The sequence below is a fragment of the Hyla sarda genome, chromosome 7 (genome assembly GCF_029499605.1).
Source record: "Hyla sarda isolate aHylSar1 chromosome 7, aHylSar1.hap1, whole genome shotgun sequence".
In the NCBI taxonomy this organism is placed as follows: Eukaryota; Metazoa; Chordata; class Amphibia; order Anura; family Hylidae; genus Hyla; species Hyla sarda.
This window is the reverse complement of record NC_079195.1, coordinates 176420817-176447403: the sequence shown is the minus strand read 5'-3', so window position 1 is coordinate 176447403 and position 26587 is coordinate 176420817. Positions and strand designations below refer to the sequence as shown.

The following is a 26587-nucleotide window of genomic DNA, read 5'->3' as shown; positions in this document are numbered from 1 at the left end:
CCGTGCATTAGCATGGCAAAGATCAGTGTTATCGTCGGTCGATTGCTCAAGCCTGGATTTCAGGCTTGGAGCAATCAATCACAGATCAGACGCGACGGAGGCAGGTAAGGGACCCTCCTGCTGCATTCTAGCTGATCGGGAAATCGCGATTTCCCCGCGATGGTCCCGATCAGCTAGACTGAGCTGCCCGGAAGCTTTGTCTTTCATTTTAGACGCAGTGATGAACTTTTAACGCCGCGTCAAAAGGGTTAATAGCATGCGGCACAACGATCAGTACCGCGCTGTTAGCCCGACCCAGTATGACGCGGGGTCACGGTGTGACCTTACGTTATACACCGGGACCGGGCGCATGGCATACAGGTACGCCCTGCGTCCTTAAGAGGTTAAAACAGTATTTGTCTACAACACCAGCAGATGTGTACTTCTGGCTGGCCTTTCACAGTATCTAGGCCCTTAAAGGAGTAGTCCAACGGTGAAAAATTAATTAAAGTTAGCAACTGTTTTAAAAGTTATATTACTTTGTAATATACTCACTTAAACCAAATTGAACGTAAAGTAGCTTTTTTTTCCTGCTTTTCCTCTGGACAGGAAGCGCTGGAGTATCCTGCATGTCGACCCACACTTTCTCTGTACCCGTGGCCATGTTGAGGTCGGCTCGTGACTTTTCTCTTCTTTGCTGCCCGCCCCGTGCACGGCTTCGCACGGCCCATTCATTTCCCCCTCTCCTCCACAGTTATGCGATTGGCTCTGTAGTCAGAGCCAATCACTGATGTTTCGCAGCGCAAGCGCAGCATACTCTAATTGCTGTGGCCGGAGGATCGTAAAAAGCCCTATCCGATTGGCTCTGTAGTCAGCCAATCATTGATGCTTTGCTGCGCAAGCGCAGCATACTCTATTTCAGTGGTCTCCAACCTGCGGACCTCCAGAGGGTGCAAAACTACAACTCCCAGCATGCCCGGACAGCCGTTGGCTGTCCGGGCATGCTGGGAGTTGTAGTTTTGCAACCTCTGGAGGTCAGCAGGTTTAAGACCACTGCTCTATTTACTTGTGCCGGAGGATCGTAACAAGCGCAAGTCGCGCATGCGCACTGTACATATCTTTTTATGTCAGGCTAGCACAGCCTGACTTATGAATGGACACAAATACACAGAATGGACACAGCTATGAGGACTGTGATTGGTGAGCACTAGGAAGGGCAGTGACTTAGCATAGTAGGGCATGTTAGAGGACAGCTTGGGGGCGTTTTTTTTATTGTATGGGGGCGTACATTATGTTTTGTACTAGGGAGGAAGTCGGCTGTGTGAGAGTGAAGAGGATGATGGGAGCTGAGCTCCATAACCAGGAAGTACAGGGATTTTAAATGCAGCATATCTCAAAAACTGGAGCGGTCAGACAAATAATGAAAAGTGCTGTGTGATGATGGAGGCAAGGTCTACATTGTGGTACATAATTTCGTTTTTTTCACTATTGGATATCTCCTTTAAGACTTTAACAGGAACAAAATGGTACACCACTTAGATGTACGCACAGGTTACACTTAATAGAGGACAATAAGCTTTTAGTGCTCTGCTCACCCTAACTGGCTGACTACTATTAGCTTTTCAGTTGTTGTACACACCAGTGCTGCAGCACACAGTCACTGTGTACTAGGCGCGATTTGGGCTTGAGGTGAATCGCTGCTGTAAAAATGCTTTTCTGTGCAACACACACTGCTCTCTGTCCCTCTCTCTCTCTGCAATAGAACATTGATGTGAGTGGCCGCAAGATGGCTGCCGATTATATATAGGGCTGTGACATCACAGGGGTTGCTGGCTACTGATAGGCTACATGCTGCATGGGATTAAGGGTCATCCCATCTACCCTTGTTCACGCCTTCCCAGCATTCCTTGCCCAATGTCCTGACATGTGGAGCCGCCATCTTAGACGCCCTTGAGCCTGGACCGCACTAAATGGAGTTTAATGAAGCGATTTGTGAGATCGAATCATGGCGATATTCGCATTCAATGCAAAGCATATTTTTCCTTAAATTCGTAACGAATTCTTATTCGTCAGATTTGATTCGCTCATCCCTAGTTGCCAGTGTCGAGATGCTATGTTTCTCAGTTACACTGACTTCTTCTGATTTGATTATCTAGTATGATTGCATTTTTTTTTTACATTTTTCATAGTTACTTTTTTCATAGTTACTTTTTTCATAAAAGTTAACCATGCATAACATAATTAAGAATCCAGACAAATAAAATAAATAAATACAGAGAAAGTCCTTTGAAGCGCAATGACAAAGTTTTCCATCAAGCATAGTTAGTTCTGGAAAATTTACTTCAAAACATTTTCACATGCATTGTATACGCTGCTTAGAGCGTATCTAGCACGAACAAAAGGCAAACATGTGTCACATATACTATACAACCTTATATGTAACTTTTCTGTCTAAAAAATTCTGATTTAATTCCAGCAGGAAAATATGGTGTAATCGTAAAAAAAAAAATGTGTTACCTTTGAGATTGTTGCACATTTATTAATATGAAAAGTGTTAGAAAATGTACAACTTATATGAACCTGTTATTAATATGAAAAGTGTTAGAAAATGTACAACTTATATGAACCTTGTTGGCGTATGTATCAGCACTGTGCCAAGTGGAAATCTTACAAGGAACTTGTATCCTATCATAAATACAGAATTATCTCATTGGCATTATAAGACCATATTATTATTGGGGAACGTGTAGCTATATGAGGTGTGTTAGTCTGGTAGCCCTCAACTATACCAGTTCATCATTTCATATCCATATTATTGAGTTGTTATGGCTACACATGTTGCATTCCTCTCTTAGAACTCACTTTATAGCCATAGTATGTCTTACATAGATATGTGATAACATTTAAAGTGAATATAGGGTCTGGTTGGGCAGTGAATATCATTCTGTTCACATGTGTTGTTTAAGAGGGGTTAATGTATACATTATACATTTTATGAGGAGCTGATCAGCTTCTATGAGGAGGTGAGCTCCAGACTGGACCAGGGGCAATCGCTGGATGTCGTATATCTGGATTTTTCCAAAGCATTTGATACGGTTTCACATAAAAGATTGGTGCATAAAAAAAAGGATTGGGCTGGGGGAGAATGTGTGCAAGTGGGTAAATAACTGGCTCAGTGATAGGAAACAGAGGGTGGTTATTAATGGTACTTATTCTGATTGGGTGACTGTTACTAGTGGGGTACCACAGGGGTCCTTCTTGGGTCCTGTCCTATTTAATATATTAATTAATGACCTTGTAGAGGGGTTGAATAGTAAAGTAGCAATCTTTGCAGATGATACTAAACTCTGTAAACCGGTAAACACTATAGAGGACAGTGCACTGTTACAAATGCATTGTCACGATGCCGGCTGGCAGGTAGTGGACCCTCTGTGCCAGAGAGGGATTGGCGTGGACCGTGCTAGTGGACCGGTTCTAAGCCACTACTGGTTTTCACCAGAGCCCGCCGCAAAGCGGGATGGTCTTGCTGCGGCGGTAGTGACCAGGTCGTATCCACTAGCAACGGCTCACCTCTCTGGCTGCTGAAGATAGGCGCGGTACAAGGGAGTAGGCAGAAGCAAGGTCGGACGTAGCAGAAGGTCGGGGCAGGCAGCAAGGATCGTAGTCAGGGGCAACGGCAGAAGGTCTGGAAACACTGGCAAGGGACACACAAGGAACGCTTTCACTGGCACTAAGGCAACAAGATCCGGCAAGGGAGTGCAAGGGAAGTGAGGTAATATAGGGAGTGCACAGGTGATAACTCTAATTGGAACCACTGCGCCAATCAGCGGCGCAGTGGCCCTTTAAATCGCAGAGACCCGGCGCGCGCGCGCCCTAGGGAGCGGGGCCGCGCGCGCCGGGACAGAACAGACGGGGAGCGAGTCAGGTAGGAGAGCCGGGGTGCGCATCGCGAGCGGGCGCCACCCGCATCGCGAATCGCATCCCGGCTAGCAGCAGGATCGCAGCGCCCCGGGTCAGAGGACGTGACCGGGGCGCTGCAGCGGAGGAGGTGAAGCGAGCGCTCCGGGGAGGAGCGGGAACCCGGAGCGCTCGGCGTAACAGTACCCCCCCCCTTGGGTCTCCCCCTCTTCTTGGAGCCTGAGAACCTGAGGAGCAGACTTTTGTCAAGGATGTTGTCCTCAGGTTCCCAGGATCTCTCTTCAGGACCACAACCCTCCCAGTCTACTAAAAAAAAATTTTTTCCTCTGACCTTTTTGGCAGCCAAAATCTCCTTGACCGAGAAGACGTCCGAGGAGCCGGAAACAGGAGTGGGAGGAACAGATTTGGGAGAAAAACGGTTGAGGATGAGTGGTTTGAGAAGAGAGACGTGAAAGGCATTAGGGATACGAAGAGAAGGAGGAAGAAGAAGTTTATAAGAGACAGGATTAATTTGACACAGAATTTTGAAAGGACCAAGATAGCGTGGTCCCAACTTGTAGCTAGGGACACGGAAGCGGACATATTTAGCGGAGAGCCATACCTTGTCTCCAGGGGAAAAAACGGGGGGAGCTCTTCTTTTCTTATCCGCGAACCTCTTCATGCGTGAAGAAGCCTGTAAGAGAGAATTTTGGGTCTCTCTCCATATAATGGAAAGGTCACGAGAAATTTCATCCACAGCGGGCAGACCAGAGGGCAAGGGGGTAGGGAGGGGGGGAAGAGGGTGACGGCCGTACACCACGAAAAATGGGGATTTGGAGGAAGATTCAGAGACCCTGAAGTTATACGAGAATTCGGCCCATGGAAGGAGATCTGCCCAGTCATCCTGGCGGGAGGAAACAAAATGTCGCAAATAATCACCCAGGATCTGGTTAATTCTTTCTACTTGTCCATTGGACTGGGGATGATATGCAGAGGAAAAATTTAATTTAATCTTGAGTTGTTTACAGAGAGCTCTCCAGAATTTAGACACGAATTGGACCCCTCTATCCGAGACAATCTGCGTAGGCAACCCGTGAAGACGAAAAATGTGTACAAAAAATTGTTTAGCCAACTGAGGCGCAGAAGGAAGACCAGGAAGAGGAATGAAATGTGCCATTTTGGAGAATCGATCAACGACCACCCAAATAACGGTGTTGCCACGGGAAGGGGGTAAATCAGTAATAAAATCCATACCAATCAGAGACCAAGGCTGTTCGGGGACAGGCAGAGGATGAAGAAAACCAGCGGGCTTCTGGCGAGGAGTCTTATCCCGGGCACAGATAGTGCAGGCTCGCACAAAGTCCCCAACATCCGTCTCCAGAGTTGGCCACCAATAGAAGCGGGAGATGAGTTGCACAGATTTCTTGATGCCCGCATGACCTGCGAGATGGGAGGAGTGACCCCATTTGAGGATTCCGAGGCGTTGGCGTGGAGAAACAAAGGTCTTTCCTGGAGGAGTCTGTCTGATGGAGGCAGGAGAAGTGGAGATCAGGCAGTCAGGTGGAATGATGTGTTGCGGAGGGAGATCAACTTCTGAGGCATCCGAGGAACGAGAGAGAGCATCGGCTCTAATGTTCTTATCGGCAGGACGAAAGTGGATCTCAAAATTAAATCGGGCAAAGAACAGAGACCACCGGGCCTGGCGAGGATTCAGCCGTTGGGCCGACTGGAGGTAGGAGAGGTTCTTGTGGTCGGTGTAGATAATAACAGGAAATCTTGATCCCTCCAGCAGATGCCTCCATTCCTCAAGCGCTAATTTAATGGCTAGAAGTTCTCGATCCCCGATGGAGTAGTTCCTCTCCGCTGGAGAGAAGGTCCTAGAGAAAAAACCACAAGTGACAGCATGCCCGGAAGGATTTTTTTGTAGAAGAACAGCTCCAGCTCCTACTGAGGAGGCATCAACCTCCAATAGGAAGGGTTTGGAAGGGTCAGGTCTGGAGAGCACGGGAGCCGAAGAAAAGGCAGACTTGAGTTGTTTAAAGGAGTCTTCTGCTTGAGGAGGCCAGGACTTGGGATCAGCATTTTTCTTGGTTAAAGCCACGATAGGAGCCACAATGGTAGAAAAATGTGGAATAAATTGCCTGTAATAATTGGCGAACCCCAAAAAGCGTTGGATAGCACGGAGTCCGGAGGGGCGTGGCCAATTTAAGACGGCAGAGAGTTTGTCTGGATCCATCTGTAGTCCCTGGCCAGAGACCAAATATCCTAGAAAAGGAAGAGATTGGCATTCAAACAGACATTTCTCAATTTTGGCATAGAGTTGGTTGTCACGAAGTCTCTGAAGAACCATACGGACATGCCGGCGGTGTTCCTCTAGATTGGCAGAAAAAATTAGGATATCGTCCAGATATACCACAACACAGGAGTATAATAGATCACGAAAAATTTCATTGACAAAGTCTTGGAAGACGGCAGGGGCATTGCACAGTCCAAAGGGCATGACCAGATACTCAAAGTGTCCATCTCTGGTGTTAAATGCCGTTTTCCACTCGTCCCCCTCTCTGATGCGGATGAGGTTATAGGCGCCTCTTAAGTCCAATTTAGTGAAGATGTGGGCACCTTGGAGGCGATCAAAGAGTTCAGAGATGAGGGGTAAGGGGTAGCGGTTCTTAACCGTGATTTTATTAAGACCGCGGTAGTCAATGCAAGGACGTAGGGAGCCATCTTTTTTGGAGACAAAGAAAAATCCGGCTCCGGCAGGAGAGGAGGATTTACGGATAAAGCCCCTTTTTAGATTCTCCTGGACGTATTCGGACATGGCAAGAGTCTCTGGGGCAGAGAGAGGATAAATTCTGCCCCGGGGTGGAGTAGTACCCGGGAGGAGGTCGATAGGGCAATCATAAGGCCTGTGAGGAGGTAGAGTCTCAGCTTGTTTTTTGCAGAAAACATCCGCGAAGTCCATATAGGCCTTGGGGAGACCGGTTACTGGAGGAACCACAGAGTTACGGCAAGGGTTACTGGGAACCGATTTTAGACAGTTCTTGGAACAAGAGGACCCCCAACTCTTGATCTCCCCAGTGGACCAATCCAGGGTTGGGGAATGAAGTTGAAGCCAGGGAAGTCCAAGGAGAATCTCCGAGGTGCAATTGGGGAGGACCAAAAGTTCAATCCTCTCATGATGAGATCCGATGCTCATAAGAAGGGGCTCCGTGCGGAAACGTATGGTACAGTCCAATCTTTCATTATTTACACAATTGATGTAGAGGGGTCTGGCGAGACTGGTCACTGGGATGTTGAACCTGTTGACGAGAGAGGCCAAAATAAAATTTCCTGCAGAACCAGAGTCCAAGAAGGCCACTGTAGAGAAGGAGAAGGCAGAAGCAGACATCCGCACAGGCACAGTAAGACGTGGAGAAGCAGAGTAGACATCAAGGACTGTCTCGCCTTTGTGCGGAGTCAGCGTACGTCTTTCCAGGCGGGGAGGACGGATAGGACAATCCCTCAGGAAGTGTTCGGTACTAGCACAGTACAGGCAGAGGTTCTCCATACGGCGTCGTGTCCTCTCTTGAGGTGTCAGGCGAGACCGGTCGACCTGCATAGCCTCCACGGCGGGAGGCACAGGAACAGATTGCAGGGGACCAGAGGAGAGAGGAGCCGAGGAGACGAAACGCCTCGTGCGAACAGAGTCCATATCTTGGCGGAGTTCCTGACGCCTTTCAGAAAAACGCATGTCAATGCGAGTGGCTAGGTGAATAAGTTCATGTAGATTAGCAGGAATTTCTCGTGCGGCCAGAACATCTTTAATGTTGCTGGATAGGCCTTTTTTGAAGGTCGCGCAGAGGGCCTCATTATTCCAGGACAATTCTGAAGCAAGTGTACGGAATTGTACGGCATACTCGCCAACGGAAGAATTACCCTGGACCAGGTTCAACAGGGCAGTCTCAGCAGAAGAGGCTCGGGCAGGTTCCTCAAAGACACTTCGGATTTCCGAGAAGAAGGAGTGTACTGAGGCAGTGACGGGGTCATTGCGGTCCCAGAGCGGTGTGGCCCATGACAGGGCTTTTCCGGACAGAAGACTGACTACGAACGCCACCTTAGACCTTTCAGTGGGAAACAGGTCCGACATCATCTCCAGATGCAGGGAACATTGGGAAAGGAAGCCACGGCAAAACTTAGAGTCCCCATCAAACTTATCCGGCAAGGATAAGCGTATCCCAGGAGCGGCCACTCGCTGCGGAGGAGGTGCAGGAGCTGGCGGAGGAGATGACTGCTGAAGCTGTGGTAGCAACTGTTGTAGCATAACGGTCAGTTGAGACAGCTGTTGGCCTTGTTGCGCAATCTGTTGTGACTGCTGGGCGACCACCGTGGTGAGGTCAGCGACAACTGGCAGAGGAACTTCAGCGGGATCCATGGCCGGATCTACTGTCACGATGCCGGCTGGCAGGTAGTGGACCCTCTGTGCCAGAGAGGGATTGGCGTGGACCGTGCTAGTGGACCGGTTCTAAGCCACTACTGGTTTTCACCAGAGCCCGCCGCAAAGCGGGATGGTCTTGCTGCGGCGGTAGTGACCAGGTCGTATCCACTAGCAACGGCTCACCTCTCTGGCTGCTGAAGATAGGCGCGGTACAAGGGAGTAGGCAGAAGCAAGGTCGGACGTAGCAGAAGGTCGGGGCAGGCAGCAAGGATCGTAGTCAGGGGCAACGGCAGAAGGTCTGGAAACACTGGCAAGGGACACACAAGGAACGCTTTCACTGGCACTAAGGCAACAAGATCCGGCAAGGGAGTGCAAGGGAAGTGAGGTAATATAGGGAGTGCACAGGTGATAACTCTAATTGGAACCACTGCGCCAATCAGCGGCGCAGTGGCCCTTTAAATCGCAGAGACCCGGCGCGCGCGCGCCCTAGGGAGCGGGGCCGCGCGCGCCGGGACAGAACAGACGGGGAGCGAGTCAGGTAGGAGAGCCGGGGTGCGCATCGCGAGCGGGCGCCACCCGCATCGCGAATCGCATCCCGGCTAGCAGCAGGATCGCAGCGCCCCGGGTCAGAGGACGTGACCGGGGCGCTGCAGCGGAGGAGGTGAAGCGAGCGCTCCGGGGAGGAGCGGGAACCCGGAGCGCTCGGCGTAACATGCATCTGGATAGGTTGGAAGTTTGAGCTGAGAAGTGGCACATGAGGTTCAACACTGATAAATGTAATGTAATGCACATGGGGAGAAAAAATCTAGGCTGCGATTGTGTATAAAATGGGAGATCACTTGAAACGACTGACGTGGAAAAGGATTTAGGAGTCTTAGTTAGCAGTAAATTTAGCTGCAGTGACCAGTGTCAGGCAGTTGCTGCCAAGGCAAATAAAATCCTGGGGTGCATCAATAGGGGCACAGATGCCCACGACAAAGAAATAATTCTACCACTGTACAAATCACTAGTCAGACCACACATAGAATACTGTGTACAGTACTGGGCACCAGTGTACAAGAAAGATGTAGTGGAGCTGGAGAGGGTTCAAAGACGGGCAACCAGAGTAATATGGGGAATGGGGGGACTACAGTGCCCAGAAAGATTATCAGAATTGGGGTTATTTAGTTTAGAAAAGAGTAGGCTTAGGGGAGACTTAATAACTATGTATAAATATATCAGGGGGCAGTACAGAGATCTCTCCTATTATCTATTTATACCCAGGACTGTATCTATAACAAGGGGGCATCCTCTACGTTTAGAGGAAAGAAGGTTTCTACATCAGCACAGACGGGGTTCTTTACTGTAAGAGCATTGAGACTATGGAACTCTGTGTCAGAGGAGGTGGTCATGGGGAACTCTGTAATAAAAAATAAAAGGGGGCTGGATGCATTTTTGGAGAGTAATGACATCGCTGGTTATGTATATTAGATTTATAGGGACAGAACGTTGATCCAGGGATTTATTCCGACTGCCATATTTGGAGTCGGGAAGGAATTTTTACCTCTAGTGTGAGGGTTTTTTGCATTCCTCTGGATCAACTCAGTAGGGACTCATTAGGGATATAGGTTGAACTTGATGGACTCTGGTATTTTTTCAACGTTATGAACTATGTTACTATGTATTTATTGCTCTATTCCATTTACATGTATAGGAAAAGAAATGAATCCAGATGGCAGGTTTATCTGCTTGCATTGCACTCTGTGTTCCATATAATATACTATTATTAACAACTATGTCTGACCACCCTTCACCTATGATGCAATATGTAAAGCACTGACATTTCTGAGAAGCAGGCAGGCTATTGCATTCCACATACTAGTTGACTTTAATAACGTTATCCATCCCTATTGGGATAAATTCAGGTCAGATGTTGGACCTAGGAATAGTCCTACAACTGCATTTGGCCTCTTCCTCCATGAACTGTAGTTGGTAGATTTGTAGAAAATAGAATGTCCAGAAGGCAGACAGTTCTCCTGGTATTCTTGTCTGTTCATTATAGATATGGCCCTATGGCCTCCAATGCCCCTTGAGAAATGTGAGTAAGGGGGGACACTCCCTAGAGCCTTATCCTACTATTCCCCTATGCTGCTAAATGGGCACTCTCATTAAAACTAATTTTTGCTATTGCACTCCTATTGTAAATAAAAAAATCTTTCTAATGTACTTTTTTTTTAAAATTAAGTTAATTTTATTTGTGGGCACCTGTGTTGCGGCGGTGGTGGTCGCTGCCCGGTGCTACGCCATTTTATGCTAGGGATGTTAGGGACCCACTCTGAATAGGTGGCCTTGACATGGCGAGTGGGCTTGTACTTTTTGATCAAAAATGTATACTAACAACCTGTTAGTTTTTGATATTGTGCTGAGAAGCAATCAGATCATTATACAAGATTGTAGATGTGCGCTATGTCTGTATTCTACTCGAATTCATAATTTATTTGTTATTTGTATTTTAAAAAAGCTGCCACTAGGTGTCTCCCTACTGTCCGGAGCACATTTCTCCCCATCTCTTGCACAGACTTTGGACTCCTGCTAGCCTGGCAGAAGTTCAAAATCAAAAAATGCAGTCTGGGGTGCTGAGGGGAGTGTGTGCAGCCTTAGCCAATCATAGCTCATCTCACACTGAACTGCTCTGGGCAGAGTGAGGGAGAAAGTTCTCCCCTGTATGGCTTCAGATGATGTCACACCTGCTGGGTAACGCCCCTTCCCAGTCTATGAATCTGACTGAGACTGATCAGAAAATACAGAATAATATCAAGGTAGAAAACTAAAAAATAATAAAAATAAAGGCAGGAGGTGGTTTATCATGATAGGGGCAGTGAACTGGTAGTATTATAACATTTAACAAGATCAAGAGAGGTACTCTTTAAGGAAAATATCACTAGAACTACCTGCCCTGATAGAGATATGTGGAAGCTGAACATGTTTTGACTAGATGTACATGATAACATGAAAATTTTCAAATATGTTATAGACTTCTTTATAGACTTTGTTATTGTGTGGGACACAATGAAAGCAGCATTTAAAGGAAATGTATCACCTAGATAGTCAGTCACATACTGAAACATGTTTTTTTTCTAATCTGTTTCTATTTTCTTATTGTAATTTATTTATGTGCATTATGGGGCTGCCATCTTGTCTGAGCTGTTTTTAACAGCATTTAGTCTTAGGGTATGTTCACACTGAGGAATTGGGGCGGAAATCAAGCAGAAATTTTCTGCCTCAAAATATTGTTACTTTTTCACAAGAACTCACAGAGATTTTGGGTGGAATTTCGCGCGGAATTGGCACGGAAATCACACGGAATTTGCGCAGAATTCCGCGCGGAAATGCAGGTTTCATGCGGAGTAGGAGTATCAAGTATTTCTATTCATACAATTTTTTTTTTTTATGCGGAAATTCCGTGCAAATTCCGCGCCAATTCCGTGCCAATTCCGCGTGGATTCCGCGTGGAAATGCTTCTGACTCAAAAAAAAAAATAACATTGATCTCTATGGGAGAACGACGCTGATTCCTCTTGAAAGAAAGAACATGTTCTTCCTTCAAGCGGAACAGACTTCATCGTCAGAATTCTGCTTGAGGAAATTCCTCAGTGTGAACTGAGGGGCAGAAATTCTGCACAGCTCTAGGGGGATTTCACTGCTGAATGAATTGGAGAGGAAAAAGCGAGCAGAATTACTTGTGGAAATTCCTCTCCAATTCCTCAGTGTGAACATACCCTTATGCTTTACGGCAGGAACCATGGACCATAAACAGCAATAAACAGGACCTGTCCCATTCAGATCAATTAGAGATAGCACTAGGCATTCTCTGTGACCTTTTCAGAGGTGATTCTACAGGGAAGGGGGACACTGATCTCTGCTGTGAATGGTGGTGGATCCAGTGTTATCTCTACTGGTGTCACATACTGGGAAATGATTTGTACAAAACAGAAAGTCTCAACTAAGTTTTAGGCCTAGTGGCCAGAATGAAAACTCCAATATTTCAGGATTATTATAAAATATATAAATAGCAATTGGAAAATTATATTTATTAATCAACCAATAATTCTTTAGAAATAGGTTTAACATAGAAACCTAATTAAAGCAATAGATAACTCCCTTAAGTACAATTGATTACTAGGGCGACATCCTAAGCCGGAGAGTTAGAATGTGTAACACTGAATTGGCACAAGTTCTATCAAGAACCCCTGAGTCATTAACTCATTGGCAGACAGCCCAGAGACATTTGCAAGAACATTTTATAGAGGTGACAAATTGAAAAGGTCATTTCAAAAACAGGCGTTCTGTGTGCAAGGAAAAAAAGGTGTCCCACTTTCTTTCTATGATAGCAAAATCTTAAAAGAAACCAGGGCTGGTTGTACCATTGATCCTGGTGCGTCCTTAGGACCCAGGCATCAGGAAAAAGTTGCAGCGCCATAAACAAAGTTCTTCTGCCCACACAAGGGCTTCAGGTGCAGTGGCCACATAACATACAGAGTCCTGGGCTACTTGAGTTTGCTGTTTACGGACTGTGCCTGCCAACAGGGACGGATTATCGTAGGGGCTGATGGAGCTGTAGCTCCAGGCCCCTACAGTAAAATAGGCCCAGACGGCCGCCAAAAAGGCCGCCGAGGAGCGGAGCCGCCCGTGCTGCAAGATCGTGAGAGAACAGAGTTTAAATCCTCTCTACTCTCGCAACTCTGTACTCTCGCGGGCCACGGCTGCTGGCAGTCAGAGCCAGAGATGTGTCCCGAAAGATCTTTTCAGGACACAAGAATGTCCCGGCAGTTACCTCTCTGTGGCGGCCCCCCCCCCCCCCCCCCCCCGTTAACTTTAAAATCGCAGGGGCCGTCCAATCATTTTGTTCCCCTGCTGGAGTTCCTCTCACCTGCTCCGTGTGGGTCCCGGCTCCAATCTGCTGATAGTGCCTGCTTAGCCAGACTCTACTAGCAGATCACCAATAACACTGAGTATTGCTATGCAACAGTGAAGCATTACTCAGTGTAAGCAATTTGAAGATTGCATGTAAAAGTTCCTCACGGGGACCTAAAAAAGTGAAAGTAAACTAATACAAATTTTTTTTTTTTTGGGGAAAACACACATAAGCCCCAACTAATAAACTAATAAAAGATTTAAATCATTCCCTTTTTCTATTTTTTAAATAAAAAGAAATTAAAAACCCTGCATATTTGGTATTACTGCATGCGAAAATATTCGAACTATTAAAATATAATATTTATGATCCAATACGGGAACAGCGTAAATGTAAAATGATGCCAATGTCCACATCACAACCCAGAATAAATTGAATATAAAAGTGATCAAAAAGTATTTTATGTGCAAAAGTGGTGCTGATGAACACTACAGATCATGGTGCAAAAAATTAGCCCTCATACAGCCCCATATAGGGAAAATTAAAAATGTTACAGGGGTCTGAATACAATTTAAAAACAAAAATGCTTGACTTAAAAAAAAAAAAAGAAAGCAGTGTACAATAGAAAATCTGAAGAAGGGGTTGCTAAACCCGGAAACACATTATTGTTTTATTTCCTTGGACACCTGGGCGCCTATTCCAAAGGTAATTTTCTTCTATTGAGCTCCATTCCAGGATTTCCATTGGATACTTCCTGGGACCTGTGGGCTTGCACGGGATTCACTTCCATTGTACCTCTGCATGAGGATATATTCATATTTGACATACACTCAAGGTGAGTGGCCATTTTATAGCGTCTCCGACTCTCCCCACTTAACAGTGGGGTCCATCTCCCTCTCCCCCTTTTTTAGCGTAACACACTAGGCGCCTCTTCTGGGCCTTTTTTCTACTTCTACACAGGTTAAACATAGTCAAGGGCTAGTGTCTATGTTTAGTCCATTTTCTGCATGTATATGTTTACTTAGTGTGACTAAAAAAGTGTGGTCTGCTGTGCTTTACAGTGCTGCAAAATAAACCTATACATGAAGGGAATAGACTAAAACTTAGTCACTAGTCACTATAATTTTTTTGTATTAAGTGGTATTTTTCATAAATTTGCATAATATCTATATCCAAAAAGAAGATTGTGGAGGTTGTTTGCTTTTGGATACGGCACACATGGAGGAAAGGAGGATTGGTTTGTGGCTGAAGTCAGAGCGTGGAAGAGATCTTGAGAGGATCATAGTAAGGCTGGCAAGAATTGAGGGGGGTAACGGACGCATATACCCCTCTCAGTGAAGTAAGTGCTGAGAAGTTCTTTCATGAGTCTGCATATATACTAAAGTGGAAATTGTCTGCTCTCCAATTTTCGTATCTTTTTATTTTATTTTTTCTATTTGATTCGGGGCGGTTTTGGAGCCGGTCGAACAGGATTGAAGCGGATGAAGGATCCACATTGGATGATATATAAGAGTTTCAAGTGTAAATTTATCTTACAACCCTTCTATGATTTTTTGAGGTGTGTTGGTGGTGAGAATTTCAGACTGCTCCCAAGGTTTTTTTTCTGTGCTTCTGTATACTCTAAGTTATGATGAAGGAAGAAGAGAGAGAGCAGGAAGGTGGAAGCTAAAGATCGCGCTGTCGAGAAAGACCAGGTAAGTCCGCAATGTTTTTTAACAGGGCATGTTTAATAAAAACTAAAATAACAATACACACAACACTTTTCAAGACCGTTTCGGTCTTTTCATTTGATGAAAAGACCGGAATGGTCTTGAAACACGTTGCTTGTATTGGAATTTTAGTTTTTTTTATTAAACATCTCCTGTTGCAAAACAGTCCAGACTTACCTGGTGTTCCTCGGCATCGCGATCTTTAGCTTCCACCTTCCTGCTCTCTCTTCTTCATTCATTGTGTGCACGCTTGCTTGTCAGCGTGGAAGCTGCTGCAGTCGAATTCCTTCTGTGATACATACATCTGAGTGTTGTGCCTCCTTTGCACAACATTACAAGATGAGCGGGCCTATGTGTTCTGTGTTGTGCCTCAAGCGATTCCACACAAGGGAGTTCTCCGATTGCCTTTTGTTTATCTTCATTTATGAGACCTTGTATAGTACTAATATTCAGAAGACAGAAGCCCTGAGTATCTTCTTAGATGTTGGGTGGGATTATGGTTATATGCACATAGAAACTCTTTCAATAAAACAAACATCTGAATAAAAAGAAGTGTGATATTCAATTCTAACCTTACCCCCATACAAAGGATGAGTGAGATAGTCATGTTCTGTTAAGCAGTGTCCTTTTTTCAGTGCTTGCTGTACAATGGGGAACTTTTCACTCTCCACACCCTAAATAATACAACAAACAATGAGAATAATATATCAATAAATTTACAATGTTTACATTTCAAAAATGTTGTATTCAGCCTTGACATTGTGCCACACTTATCTGGCCTAAAATGTAGACAGTAATGCCATCAGCTTTATTACTACTTTTTTGAGAAGCAAGGTTGTATTTTCATATAGTTTCTTAAATAAAGCCAAATGTTATAACTTTGCATTAGAACAAAGTATGCCGAACCCGGCAATTTCTGCAGAACGTGACAACCTGTATGAAAATGTGCCATTTAACTCTCCCTACAATGACTAATGTTAGAGGAAATAAGATCAAATATCAGTTAGGGTGGGTTCATTCATTTCAATGAGCCGATCAGAGTCAGCATTTGACTCTGGTCGGCCCACTGAAATGAATGGTGTTCAGGCTGGAACAGGAGCAGCCGGTTTTCACTCCTCCCAACCGGATCCGGCACCTGTACACTACAAACGTAGTGAGAACCCACCCTTATCCTGGTCATAGGTGGTGTGACCACAACTGGGCCTGGAAGGAAAAAGGTTGTGGCCTATTATCCTTATTGAGCATCACTCAGCATTACCCACCTCCTCAGGAGATAGATTTAGTTGAAATAGCTCTTTGTTCCATCATTTCCTCTTGTAAGCCCCACTGTATAAGGAGGACGGTGATAAGCAAATGATGGCGCTTCTCCAGAGTAAAAAGATTTATTCCAAGATAAACAGCATAAAACAAGTAAGATAGCACAACAAAGCATCTTGGGTCTGAACCGGACCCTTTCTCAAGTGTGTGCATGCACCTTAAAAAGGGTCTAGTTCGGACCCGAAACACGATGGATGTGCTATCTTACTTGCTTTATGCTATTTATCCTGGAATAAATCTTTTTACTCTGGGGAAGCGCCATCACTGGGATCATTTGCCTATTACCGTCCTCTTTATACAGTGCGTATATCCAAAGCTCCTGAAGCTATCGGGCCTGCCCAGGGCTGCTGACCAATAGCCATTTAACTACATGCTGATTTAGGTGTTGTGCTCTTAGCGCAACAGCCTTCGATAAGTGCAAATTTCTTAATATATTGTGTTCCTGAGCTGACATTGCAATACTGCACTAGGACTGCACCCGGATTGTTTTCTTTTTATTTCAATACAGTCTTGTAAGCTATAGGCTGCTTTAGGCCTGTGAACTAAAAAAGGTCGCAAGCAGCAGAGGACATCACTACATCACACCGATTGTACTGAACCATGGACAACAGGCAACAGGAAAGGGACTCAGCTACTCAATGCAAGAACAGGGTTCAGAGAGTTTTTTTTACATTTTTTTATCTATTTATTTAGGGAAAGGCGGTACAATTTGGGATCTGAACCACAAAACAGATAACTATATGGGTGCTCAAAGAGGCAGCATTGAAATTGTATGGGGGAACAAAAGAAAGGGGCATATTTTATAGACCCTTGCAATGCCACTGGGGTATTAAGCTGGTGGAAAGGGGAGTGGATGAACAGGTTGCCCTGGGGACTATAACACATGTTAACCATGTTGGACAGTCAAGAGTATTTTATTATTCTATTGTATGCAGACTTATGTGTTATGTTTGTAATAATGTAATACATGTTAGGCTATGTCAGTCTATTGGCCCTGCCATTGTCTCCTCTAGCAAATGTTAAATTGACAAGAATCTGAACTCAACAGCATAAAGCTATGCACAGCCAATATTTATGTTAGGTTGAGCTCCATATATACTTACAATTACTGTGATTTTCGGATTCAGATGTTTTAGGGCAGCTGCTGATCCAGCTAACAAGCCACAGTATCCACCTGCAGGAAATATGACGGTATCTAAATTGGGCACTTGTTCATATATCTCCAGCCCAACAGTTCCCAGCCCAGCAAGATAACCAGCACTGTCTTCCCTGAGAATAAAAAAACAGAGATGCATTGTCTATTATAGCAGAAACCTAAAAAAGAGAACCTGGACCCATAAAATGGGGGCATCCTCTACATCTAAGGGAAAGAAGGTTTCACCATCACATATGGGGATTCTTTACTATAAGAGCAGTGAGACTATGTACCTCACTGTCACATAATGTTGTGATGGTTGACTCACTAAAGGGTTGTACGGCCAAAAATGTCACTGTCTAAAATCTGGTCTTGAGGCCCAGTTCTGGTCTTCTGGTGCCAGGGCCTAATACATCATACTGCCACTAAGCCAATCTCTGGCTGCTAGCGATAATGCGTCAACCTCTGGCACCAAAAAGAGGATTTCCCCAAAGGCTGTGGAGCAATAGGAGGTAAGTAGAGTTTTTTTAATTTTTTTTATGGCAGCAGCCTATGCATAATTTTGGAAAAAAAAAGTTTAATGCCAGAGTCCCCCTTTAAGAATATAATAATTGCTGGTAGGGAAGTACTGTATATGATGCCTTGGAGGCACAAATGGCGACACAAAGGGCTTCATGTGTATAAATACAAGGTCCTTACACATGTAAGTGGAGTAAAAATGCTATAGATGTAATTGTAGTTTATTATCTGTCTGCTTATATAGGTAGAAGGAACATATATAATCCTTGCAATTACACAGGTCACAGATATGACAAAAACTATATTTACTAGAACATTCTGGCATTGTGAAATATACTCCTAACAAATAAAAGGAACTTATTTTTATAAATGGCAAATTTAAAGTCTAAGCATTACCATGTTATTGCTGCTATTAAAAGTTATTATTAACATATGAACAAATATTATTATTTGGAATGCAGACCAGCCTAACTTTACTGTCAGACACCCAAGGGGATTGAAGAATTTTTGTATTTGATCAGCACACATAGAAGAAAACGAAGTTGCGGAGCAGCTCACCAAGTCCGAGGCTAGTAGTCGATGATGTCACATCACGATCAGGTGGCACGAGAACGGAGAGGCTGAAATGGTACGGGGGGGGGGGGAATCAGGCATCGGGCCACAGCCGTATCGCACAGTTTGGTGCTTCGTCAGGCCCCTAGGGCAGCTGTATCGCACAGTTTGGTGCTTCGTCCGGCCCCTAGGGCCCTGACGAAGCACCAAACGGTGCGATATAGCTGTGGCCCGACGCCTGACTCCCCCCGTAACCATTTCAGCCTCTCCGTTCTCGTGCCACCTGATCGCGATGTGACATCATCGACTACTAGCCTCGGACTTGGTGAGCTGCTCCGCAACCTCTTTTTCTTCTATGTGCGCTGATTATGTTTGTATCTATTTGGCGTGTAGCACCACCCACGTTGATCCCCAGTTGAACATTTGTTTGGCTACCAGCAGACACAATACATGTCATTTTGGACTAAATTAGGAAGGCAGTGGCAGTGCCAGAATCTTTCTCTTTTTTCTAAGGTGTTTGTACTAATTTTTGTATTTGGCTTGGAATGTCATATATTTGGGCTATCATTTTTCAGCTGCTAATATTTTTATCTGTAATAAAAATAAACATTCATTCTTTACTTTATTGAACAAAGTATGTTATTATTGCTACATTAATTAACAGAATGGACCAAACAATCTTCCATACTATTTGGATAGCTATGTGCTCATTTGTTTTACTAAACTGAAGTCATGTAGGAAAAGTGAGTGTGGGAATAGGAATGATACATACTCCTCAATATATAGGTAACCATTCTCTTGCGCCAGTCTCCGGGCATGGCTCTGAGCATCTCTTGCTGTGGGTCCAAATAAAATAACCATAGCCCCATATTCGCGGCATATTTTGACCCGGTTTGGTGATGTTCCAGCCGACACAATGACAAACACAGGGATCTGTAATTCTGATGCATGAAAAGCTACAGCCATGGCAAAATTACTATCTGTAGCCACAATCACTCCTTTCCTCTGCTGATCCTGTGGGAGGAAAAGGTTATAACTTACTGAATAGACAGTGGAATGTTCTAGAGCCATACCTGTTCAAAAAATGGAGAAAATCTATACACAAATGTCTAAAAGAATGATTGTATTCTTTGTGCTTCCAAGTCCTACTGGATCATGCAACTACGTGTATTAATTTTATGTCCTAAGACGTTGTATTGGTATTCTGCAGTGATATGGTATAAAATGTCACAACATATTGAGGATAATTTACATTTACAAATGATTCAGAATTGTGTCAACATTTTTGCCAAAAAAACTGGCTTACCAGCAAAGGGACAGTGGCTTGTGTGGTGCAACTATATTTGGTAATAAAAAGGGGTAGAACATTTTGGTATTTAGCAAGCTAACTACTAGTTGGTCTAGACAGTGTGAAGATGAGCCACCATGATAAATCTGGGGCATTAGTATTATATTAGCAAACCCAGTTGAAGTTGACCCCATCCCCATGGCTGTGGACACTTACACAGAGATCCCCTATCTTTACAAGTACAGCAACATTAGCAAAATGTGAGAGCTCAGGTCCCCCATTTTTACAAAGGTTGGAAAAGTATGAAGAGGCAACAAGCTCTTGTACTCTCTCTTGGGATGGAAGAAGGCAATAATATAAACCAACAGCAGTGGGTGCCATTGTGCTTTCCTATGTGGACCCCCTTTTATCTATTTTCTTTCTCACTGTGGGCCTAGATCCCATGTTACAAATGCTCACTGGGGGGTCTCAGCAGGGGCACCCTTTTGATCAGTTTACCCGAGACAGGAATCTTCTAACAAGTAGGGACGGTTCAATGAAGGGTTTAATGGGGCTGTCTAGGAGTTTTAAAAAAATAAACAAGCTGCAGTAAATGTTATATTATTGAAAAACAAAGGTTATTTGCTCTTTCCTCAGTGGTGTCAAGCTGTATATCCACTTGACTGCTATAGCCAATCACTGGGCCTCAGCAGTGGTACTGGCATGTATGGCGTAGAAGCATTGAGATCAGTGATTGGCTGATGGGGGCACATACATGTACATGACATTGTGGCTGCAAACATATACCAAAACAATCAAGGACCACCAGAAAATCACTACTGAAGGCAGGGGAAGGGGGGGGGGGGGGGGGGGCATTGCTGTAATCATTGCTTATAATCATAGTTTTTTTTCACATTTACTGCAATTGACCAAGAATGTATGTAAAACTGAGAACACCGGATAGGCAGACTTGGTCTTTATCAGCTTTCAGGGTTCTGTGTTCTTATTTTATAAGGAGTTTTTGGTTAGGTAGCTTAAGTACTTATTGGTGTGCACCTTATGCTTTTTATAACTTTTTACCATTTTTATTATAAATTTTATATACATTTTAACACTTTCAAATAAATAAAAAAATGTTGATTTTAACACAGATTGATTTTTAATCTTTTGCATACATGCAATAATTCCAATAACTTTTTAACAGTTTATCACTATTACAAATACGTTTATTTGTTTTTATTACCACTTTGTGTTCCATTTCTTATATAACCTAGAGGACTGCATTCCATTGTCTTTTTTAGATTTCCATGAGTGATTTTAATTTCAGTGGAAAGGTGGTGTTACATATTGGGTCATTTTAATCAATGTCAGGAACCATTTAAGGGGTTGTCCACTCAAGAACAACTTCTCTTCCATAAACAGGGTATGGGATAAGTGTCTGATCTTACGAGGGAACCCCCTGTGAGCTCCAGAACATATTTAATATTACTCATCTTACTTATCATTGTGACTCTTATGGTTCAAGCAATATGTGTTCATTCAAAATCAAGAATGAGACTGTACCTCGTGGAGTGATGTAAGAAGGTACAATACACCCCTCTCCTTCACAGATCCTGTATACTGGAGATATTCCTTCTTCAGATAAATGTCTACTCCATATTGTTTGGAAATCCTTGAATACTGAAATAAGACATTGTAAGACTAGATGTGTTTCAAGTCAATAAAAAGAGGAACATACAGCCCCATCCACACAAAGATTATTGATTAAACACGGATGGGTTTTCTACTGCACATGTAAAGCCGAGGGATGTAAATAGGTGGTAGGTAGTTACACCTGTACCCAGGAGCCTGAGGATGCCCAAAAAGTCCCTCTGTCCCACATATGTAGACCAGTACTATAGAAAAAGTAATTTTGGTAAACTGGTTCAGGTGTGTACACTGCGATCTTGTCAGTACTCAAGTTTATCTATGAACATTCCTGTGCCGGTGATTTACACAGCTAACACCCCCTTTTTACTATGCAATTTTACCCATTATATCTTATTCCAGTTTCATGCGCCTCGTACCATGCAGGGGGTCTTTTGTATACCACTTTGAATTTTAAAGGCTGCACCACTGATATCTTCAAACCTTAAGAATTCGTTCTTTGGCCGTACACTTGGCTTTCGGGCTTTTACAGCAACAGGTTCAACAGCATCTTTCAAAGGTTGCTCTGGGTTCCCTGAAATCTTCATTTCCCATGTGGTCAAGTTTCCATTCAGGAATTCTTCTTCCACAAAGTCCTTTAGCCTCTCGGGATGAATTGGAGGAACAGGAGGACCTTTCTGGTCACTTTGCACTGGGCCATTTTTCTGCAGTTGAGTCTTATTTTTCTCTGCAGCATGTTGTCTTTTGTCTGTAATTCCATCATTTCTACAAACAAGAAAATACCATTACAATACAATATTTTTTTATATCTTGTTAAAGAAAAACTATATTTTCTAAACTAACTGAGATTATATTCTCTAACTACTCCCAACACCCCTCCTGCCCTTAAAACATTTTCCGAGCTTTAAAAAGCTGTGTATCCTACCTTTCCCCTTGCTCACATTGTGTGAGTTCCCAGCAGGAGAAAGTGGGCATTCCCCAGCAGGCGCAACGTCACTGAAGCCTGCGAGCGCTGTGCCTAGCCATGCCCCACACACACTTCCTGAGTTTGGTCTAATGCCAGGCAAGGAGGAGACCAAACTAACTGTTTGACTTGCGGCAGGTAACAGAACAGAGCCACGTTGTGGCTGCTTTTTCAATCACATAAATAACTTATTAAAGGGGTATCCCGGTGGAAACATTTTATTTTTTTAAATCAACTGGTGCCAGAAAGTTAAACAGATTTGTAAATGACTTCTATTAAAAAATCTTAATCCTTCCAGGACTTATTAGCTGCTGAATACTACAGAGGAAATTCTTTTCTTTTGGAACACAGAGCTCTCTGCTGACATAACAAGCACAGTGCTCTCTGCTGACATCTCTGTCCATTTTAAGAACTGTCCAGAGTAGGAGAAAATCCCCATAGCAAACCTATCCTGCTCTGGACAGTTCCTAAAATAGACAGAGATGTCAGCAGAGAGCACTGTGCTCATGATGTCAGCAGAGAGATCTATGCTCCAAAAAGAAAAGAATTTCCTTGGTAGTATTCAGCAGCTAATAAGTACTGGAAGGATTAAGATTTTTTTAATAGAAGTAATTTACAAATCTGTTTAACTTTCTGGCACCAGTTGATTTAAAAAAAAAAAAAAAAGTTTTCCACCGGAGTGCCCCTTTAAGGTTGAGAATTTTACCAGCAAGTAAATAGCAAAGTGTATGTTTGGTGACAGGGACTCTTTAAATATGGTACATGCATGTACAAACACACAACTGTTAGGAATAGCAAAAGATATGTGAAAACAGATCTAAACCCACTCATGTCAAAGGGAAATAAAACTTTTAAATAAATAAAGCATGTGATGAATATAATGCATATACAATATCTAGGGCTTTATTCAAAAAAGAAAACAAAATAATAGGTCTGATGTTTCACATGTCTCAATTTGTTTCATTTTTAGTTTTGCTAGTAAAGTTCACATCAAAGCATACAAGGGTTATGGAACAACACCCTGGTTTAATATTGAAGCGTGCTTGGAGGTCTGTCAATATATACACAAATACAGTAAAGCTCTAATAATTTCGCCCTTTGAGAGGTCATTAGATTTTTTACTATTGTGTTTTTTTTTCTTTCTTTAATTTATCACAGTCAGTAATTTTCAGTTAACCTGCCGCAGAAATTATATTTCTGGATTAGAATAAATTTGAGACTATCGTGCTAAGGATAAACAGAGTTCATGGTATTTTGAAAATATATTTTTCCAATATATGTTTTTCCTGATTTTTAATATCTACTTTATTTTTTTTTATTTTTTTGTACGGTGTGCTTGAATAGGACAAAAAATAGGCAATTTGTTAAGCCTTTAATGGCATCCTTTGCATCAGTTATTTCCAATCTGTTTTTGATCAGTTATTACTTCTGAGCATGTTCAGAAGAGGTGTGGGCAACCAGGAAGTAGCCAGACAGAAAAAACAGACATTAATGGACATTAAAGGATAGAAACCGATGCAAGAGAATGAAAAAGGATGCCACTTGTCCTTTTTTCTTTTTTTTAATAGTCTGTTAAAATAACAGACAAATGGCATCCAGTTGCATCAGTTTGCATCCTTTTGCATCTGTTTGTTACTATGGTCCGTTAGCCTTATCATTTTCTATGTGTTCAGCGTGGCGGAATAAAAGTTGGCTGTTGGCTAACCAAGATGTAATACAGAACGATGTAACAGACCAAGATATCACAAAGGCTTAGAAAGTGTTATTAGCATCCTATTTACTCAGGTCCTTCAATGCTATTGTTTCAACAGGTGCTCCCCCTGGCTAAATGTTGGAGGCGCTGGTGGTCACCATTCCCAAAGCAGGTAAACCAACAGATAATACAGCAAACTTTAAACTTATTTAATTATTAAATAGTGATATAAAGCTGTATGTGTTACGCCGAGCGCTCCGGGTCCCCGCTCCTCCCCGGAGCGCTCGCTACACTCTCCTCACTGCAGCGCTCCGGTCAGATCCACTGACCCGGGGCGCTGCGATACCGCCTCCAGCCGGGATGCGATTCGCGATGCGGGTAGCGCCCGCTCGCGATGCGCACCCCGGCTCCCGTACCTGACTCGCTCCCCGTCGGTCCTGTCCCGGCGCGCGCGGCCCCGCTCCTTAGGGCGCGCGCGCGCCGGGTCTTTGCGATTTAAAGGGCCACTGCGCCGCTGATTGGCGCAGTGGTTCCAATTAGTCTGATCACCTGTGCACTTCCCTATATCACCTCACTTCCCCTGCACTCCCTTGCCGGATCTTGTTGCCATTGTGCCAGTGAAAGCGTTTCCCTGTGTGTTCCTAGCCTGTGTTCCAGACCTCCTGCCGTTGCCCCTGACTACGATCCTTGCTGCCTGCCCCGACCTTCTGCTACGTCCGACCTTGCTTCTGTCTACTCCCTTGTACCGCGCCTATCTTCAGCAGCCAGAGAGGTGAGCCGTTGCTAGTGGATACGACCTGGTCACTACCGCCGCAGCAAGACCATCCCGCTTTGCGGCGGGCTCTGGTGAAAACCAGTAGTGACTTAGAACCGGTCCACTAGCACGGTCCTCGCCATCCCTCTCTGGCACAGAGGATCCACCTCCTGCCAGCCGGCATCGTGACAGTAGATCCGGCCATGGATCCCGCTGAAGTTCCTCTGCCAGTTGTCGCTGACCTCACCACGGTGGTCGCCCAGCAGTCACAACAGATAGCGCAACAAGGCCAACAACTGTCTCAACTGACCGTTATGCTACAGCAGTTACTACCACAGCTTCAGCAATCATCTCCTCCGCCAGCTCCTGCACCTCCTCCGCAGCGAGTGGCCGCTTCTGGTTTACGCCTATCCTTGCCGGATAAATTTGATGAGGACTCTAAGTTTTGCCGTGGCTTTCTTTCCCAATGCTCCCTGCACTTGGAGATGATGTCGGACCAGTTTCCCACTGAAAGGTCTAAGGTGGCTTTCGTAGTCAGCCTTCTGTCTGGAAAAGCCCTGTCTTGGGCCACACCGCTCTGGGACCGCAATGACCCCGTCACTGCCTCTGTACACTCCTTCTTCTCGGAAATCCGAAGTGTCTTTGAGGAACCTGCCCGAGCCTCTTCTGCTGAGACTGCCCTGTTGAACCTGGTCCAGGGTAATTCTTCCGTTGGCGAGTATGCCGTACAATTCCGTACTCTTGCTTCAGAATTATCCTGGAATAATGAGGCCCTCTGCGCGACCTTTAAAAAAGGCCTATCCAGCAACATTAAAGATGTTCTGGCCGCACGAGAAATCCCTGCTAATCTACATGAACTCATTCACCTAGCCACTCGCATTGACATGCGTTTTTCCGAAAGGCGTCAGGAGCTCCGCCAGGATATGGACTCTGTTCGCACGAGGCGTTTCTTCTCCTCGGCTCCTCTCTCCTCTGGTCCCCTGCAATCCGTTCCTGTGCCTCCCGACGTGGAGGCTATGCAGGTCGACCGGTCTCGCCTGACACCTCAAGAGAGGACACGACGCCGCATGGAGAACCTCTGCCTGTACTGTGCTAGTACCGAACACTTCCTGAAGGATTGTCCTATCCGTCCTCCCCGCCTGGAAAGACGTACGCTGACTCCGCACAAAGGTGAGACAGTCCTTGATGTCTACTCTGCTTCTCCACGTCTTACTGTGCCTGTGCGGATGTCTGCCTCTGCCTTCTCCTTCTCTACTATGGCCTTCTTGGACTCCGGATCTGCAGGAAATTTTATTTTGGCCTCTCTCGTCAACAGGTTCAACATCCCAGTGACCAGTCTCGCCAGACCCCTCTACATCAATTGTGTAAACAATGAAAGATTGGACTGTACCATACGTTTCCGCACGGAGCCCCTTCTAATGTGCATCGGATCTCACCACGAGAGGATTGAACTTTTGGTCCTCCCCAATTGCACTTCTGAAATTCTCCTTGGACTTCCCTGGCTTCAACTTCATTCCCCAACCCTGGATTGGTCCACTGGGGAGATCAAGAGTTGGGGGCCCTCTTGTTCCAAGGACTGCCTAAAACCGGTTCCCAGTAACCCTTGCCGTGACTCTGTGGTTCCTCCTGTGACCGGTCTCCCTAAGGCCTATATGGACTTTGCGGATGTTTTTTGCAAAAAACAAGCTGAGACTCTACCTCCTCACAGGCCTTATGATTGTCCTATCGACCTCCTCCCGGGCACTACTCCACCCCGGGGCAGAATTTATCCTCTATCCGCCCCAGAGACTCTTGCCATGTCTGAATACGTCCAGGAAAATTTAAAAAAGGGCTTTATCCGTAAATCC

General features: G+C 44.6%; 1 protein-coding gene across 3 annotated transcripts in view; it reads right to left on the bottom strand.

Annotated features, from left to right (window-relative positions):
• Nucleotides 1–26587, bottom strand: part of LOC130282760 (L-threonine ammonia-lyase-like) — a 102144-nt gene that overhangs the window by 39695 nt on the left and 35862 nt on the right. For all 3 annotated transcript variants that reach the window (XM_056531390.1, XM_056531391.1, XM_056531392.1), the window contains 5 exons: nucleotides 21749–22094; nucleotides 21246–21362; nucleotides 19188–19429; nucleotides 17313–17478; nucleotides 15470–15566 (listed from right to left, as the gene is read on the bottom strand). In XM_056531390.1, the coding sequence (XP_056387365.1) occupies nucleotides 15470–15566; nucleotides 17313–17478; nucleotides 19188–19429; nucleotides 21246–21362; nucleotides 21749–22094 (968 nt within the window). The remainder of the gene's footprint in view (nucleotides 1–15469; nucleotides 15567–17312; nucleotides 17479–19187; nucleotides 19430–21245; nucleotides 21363–21748; nucleotides 22095–26587) is intronic.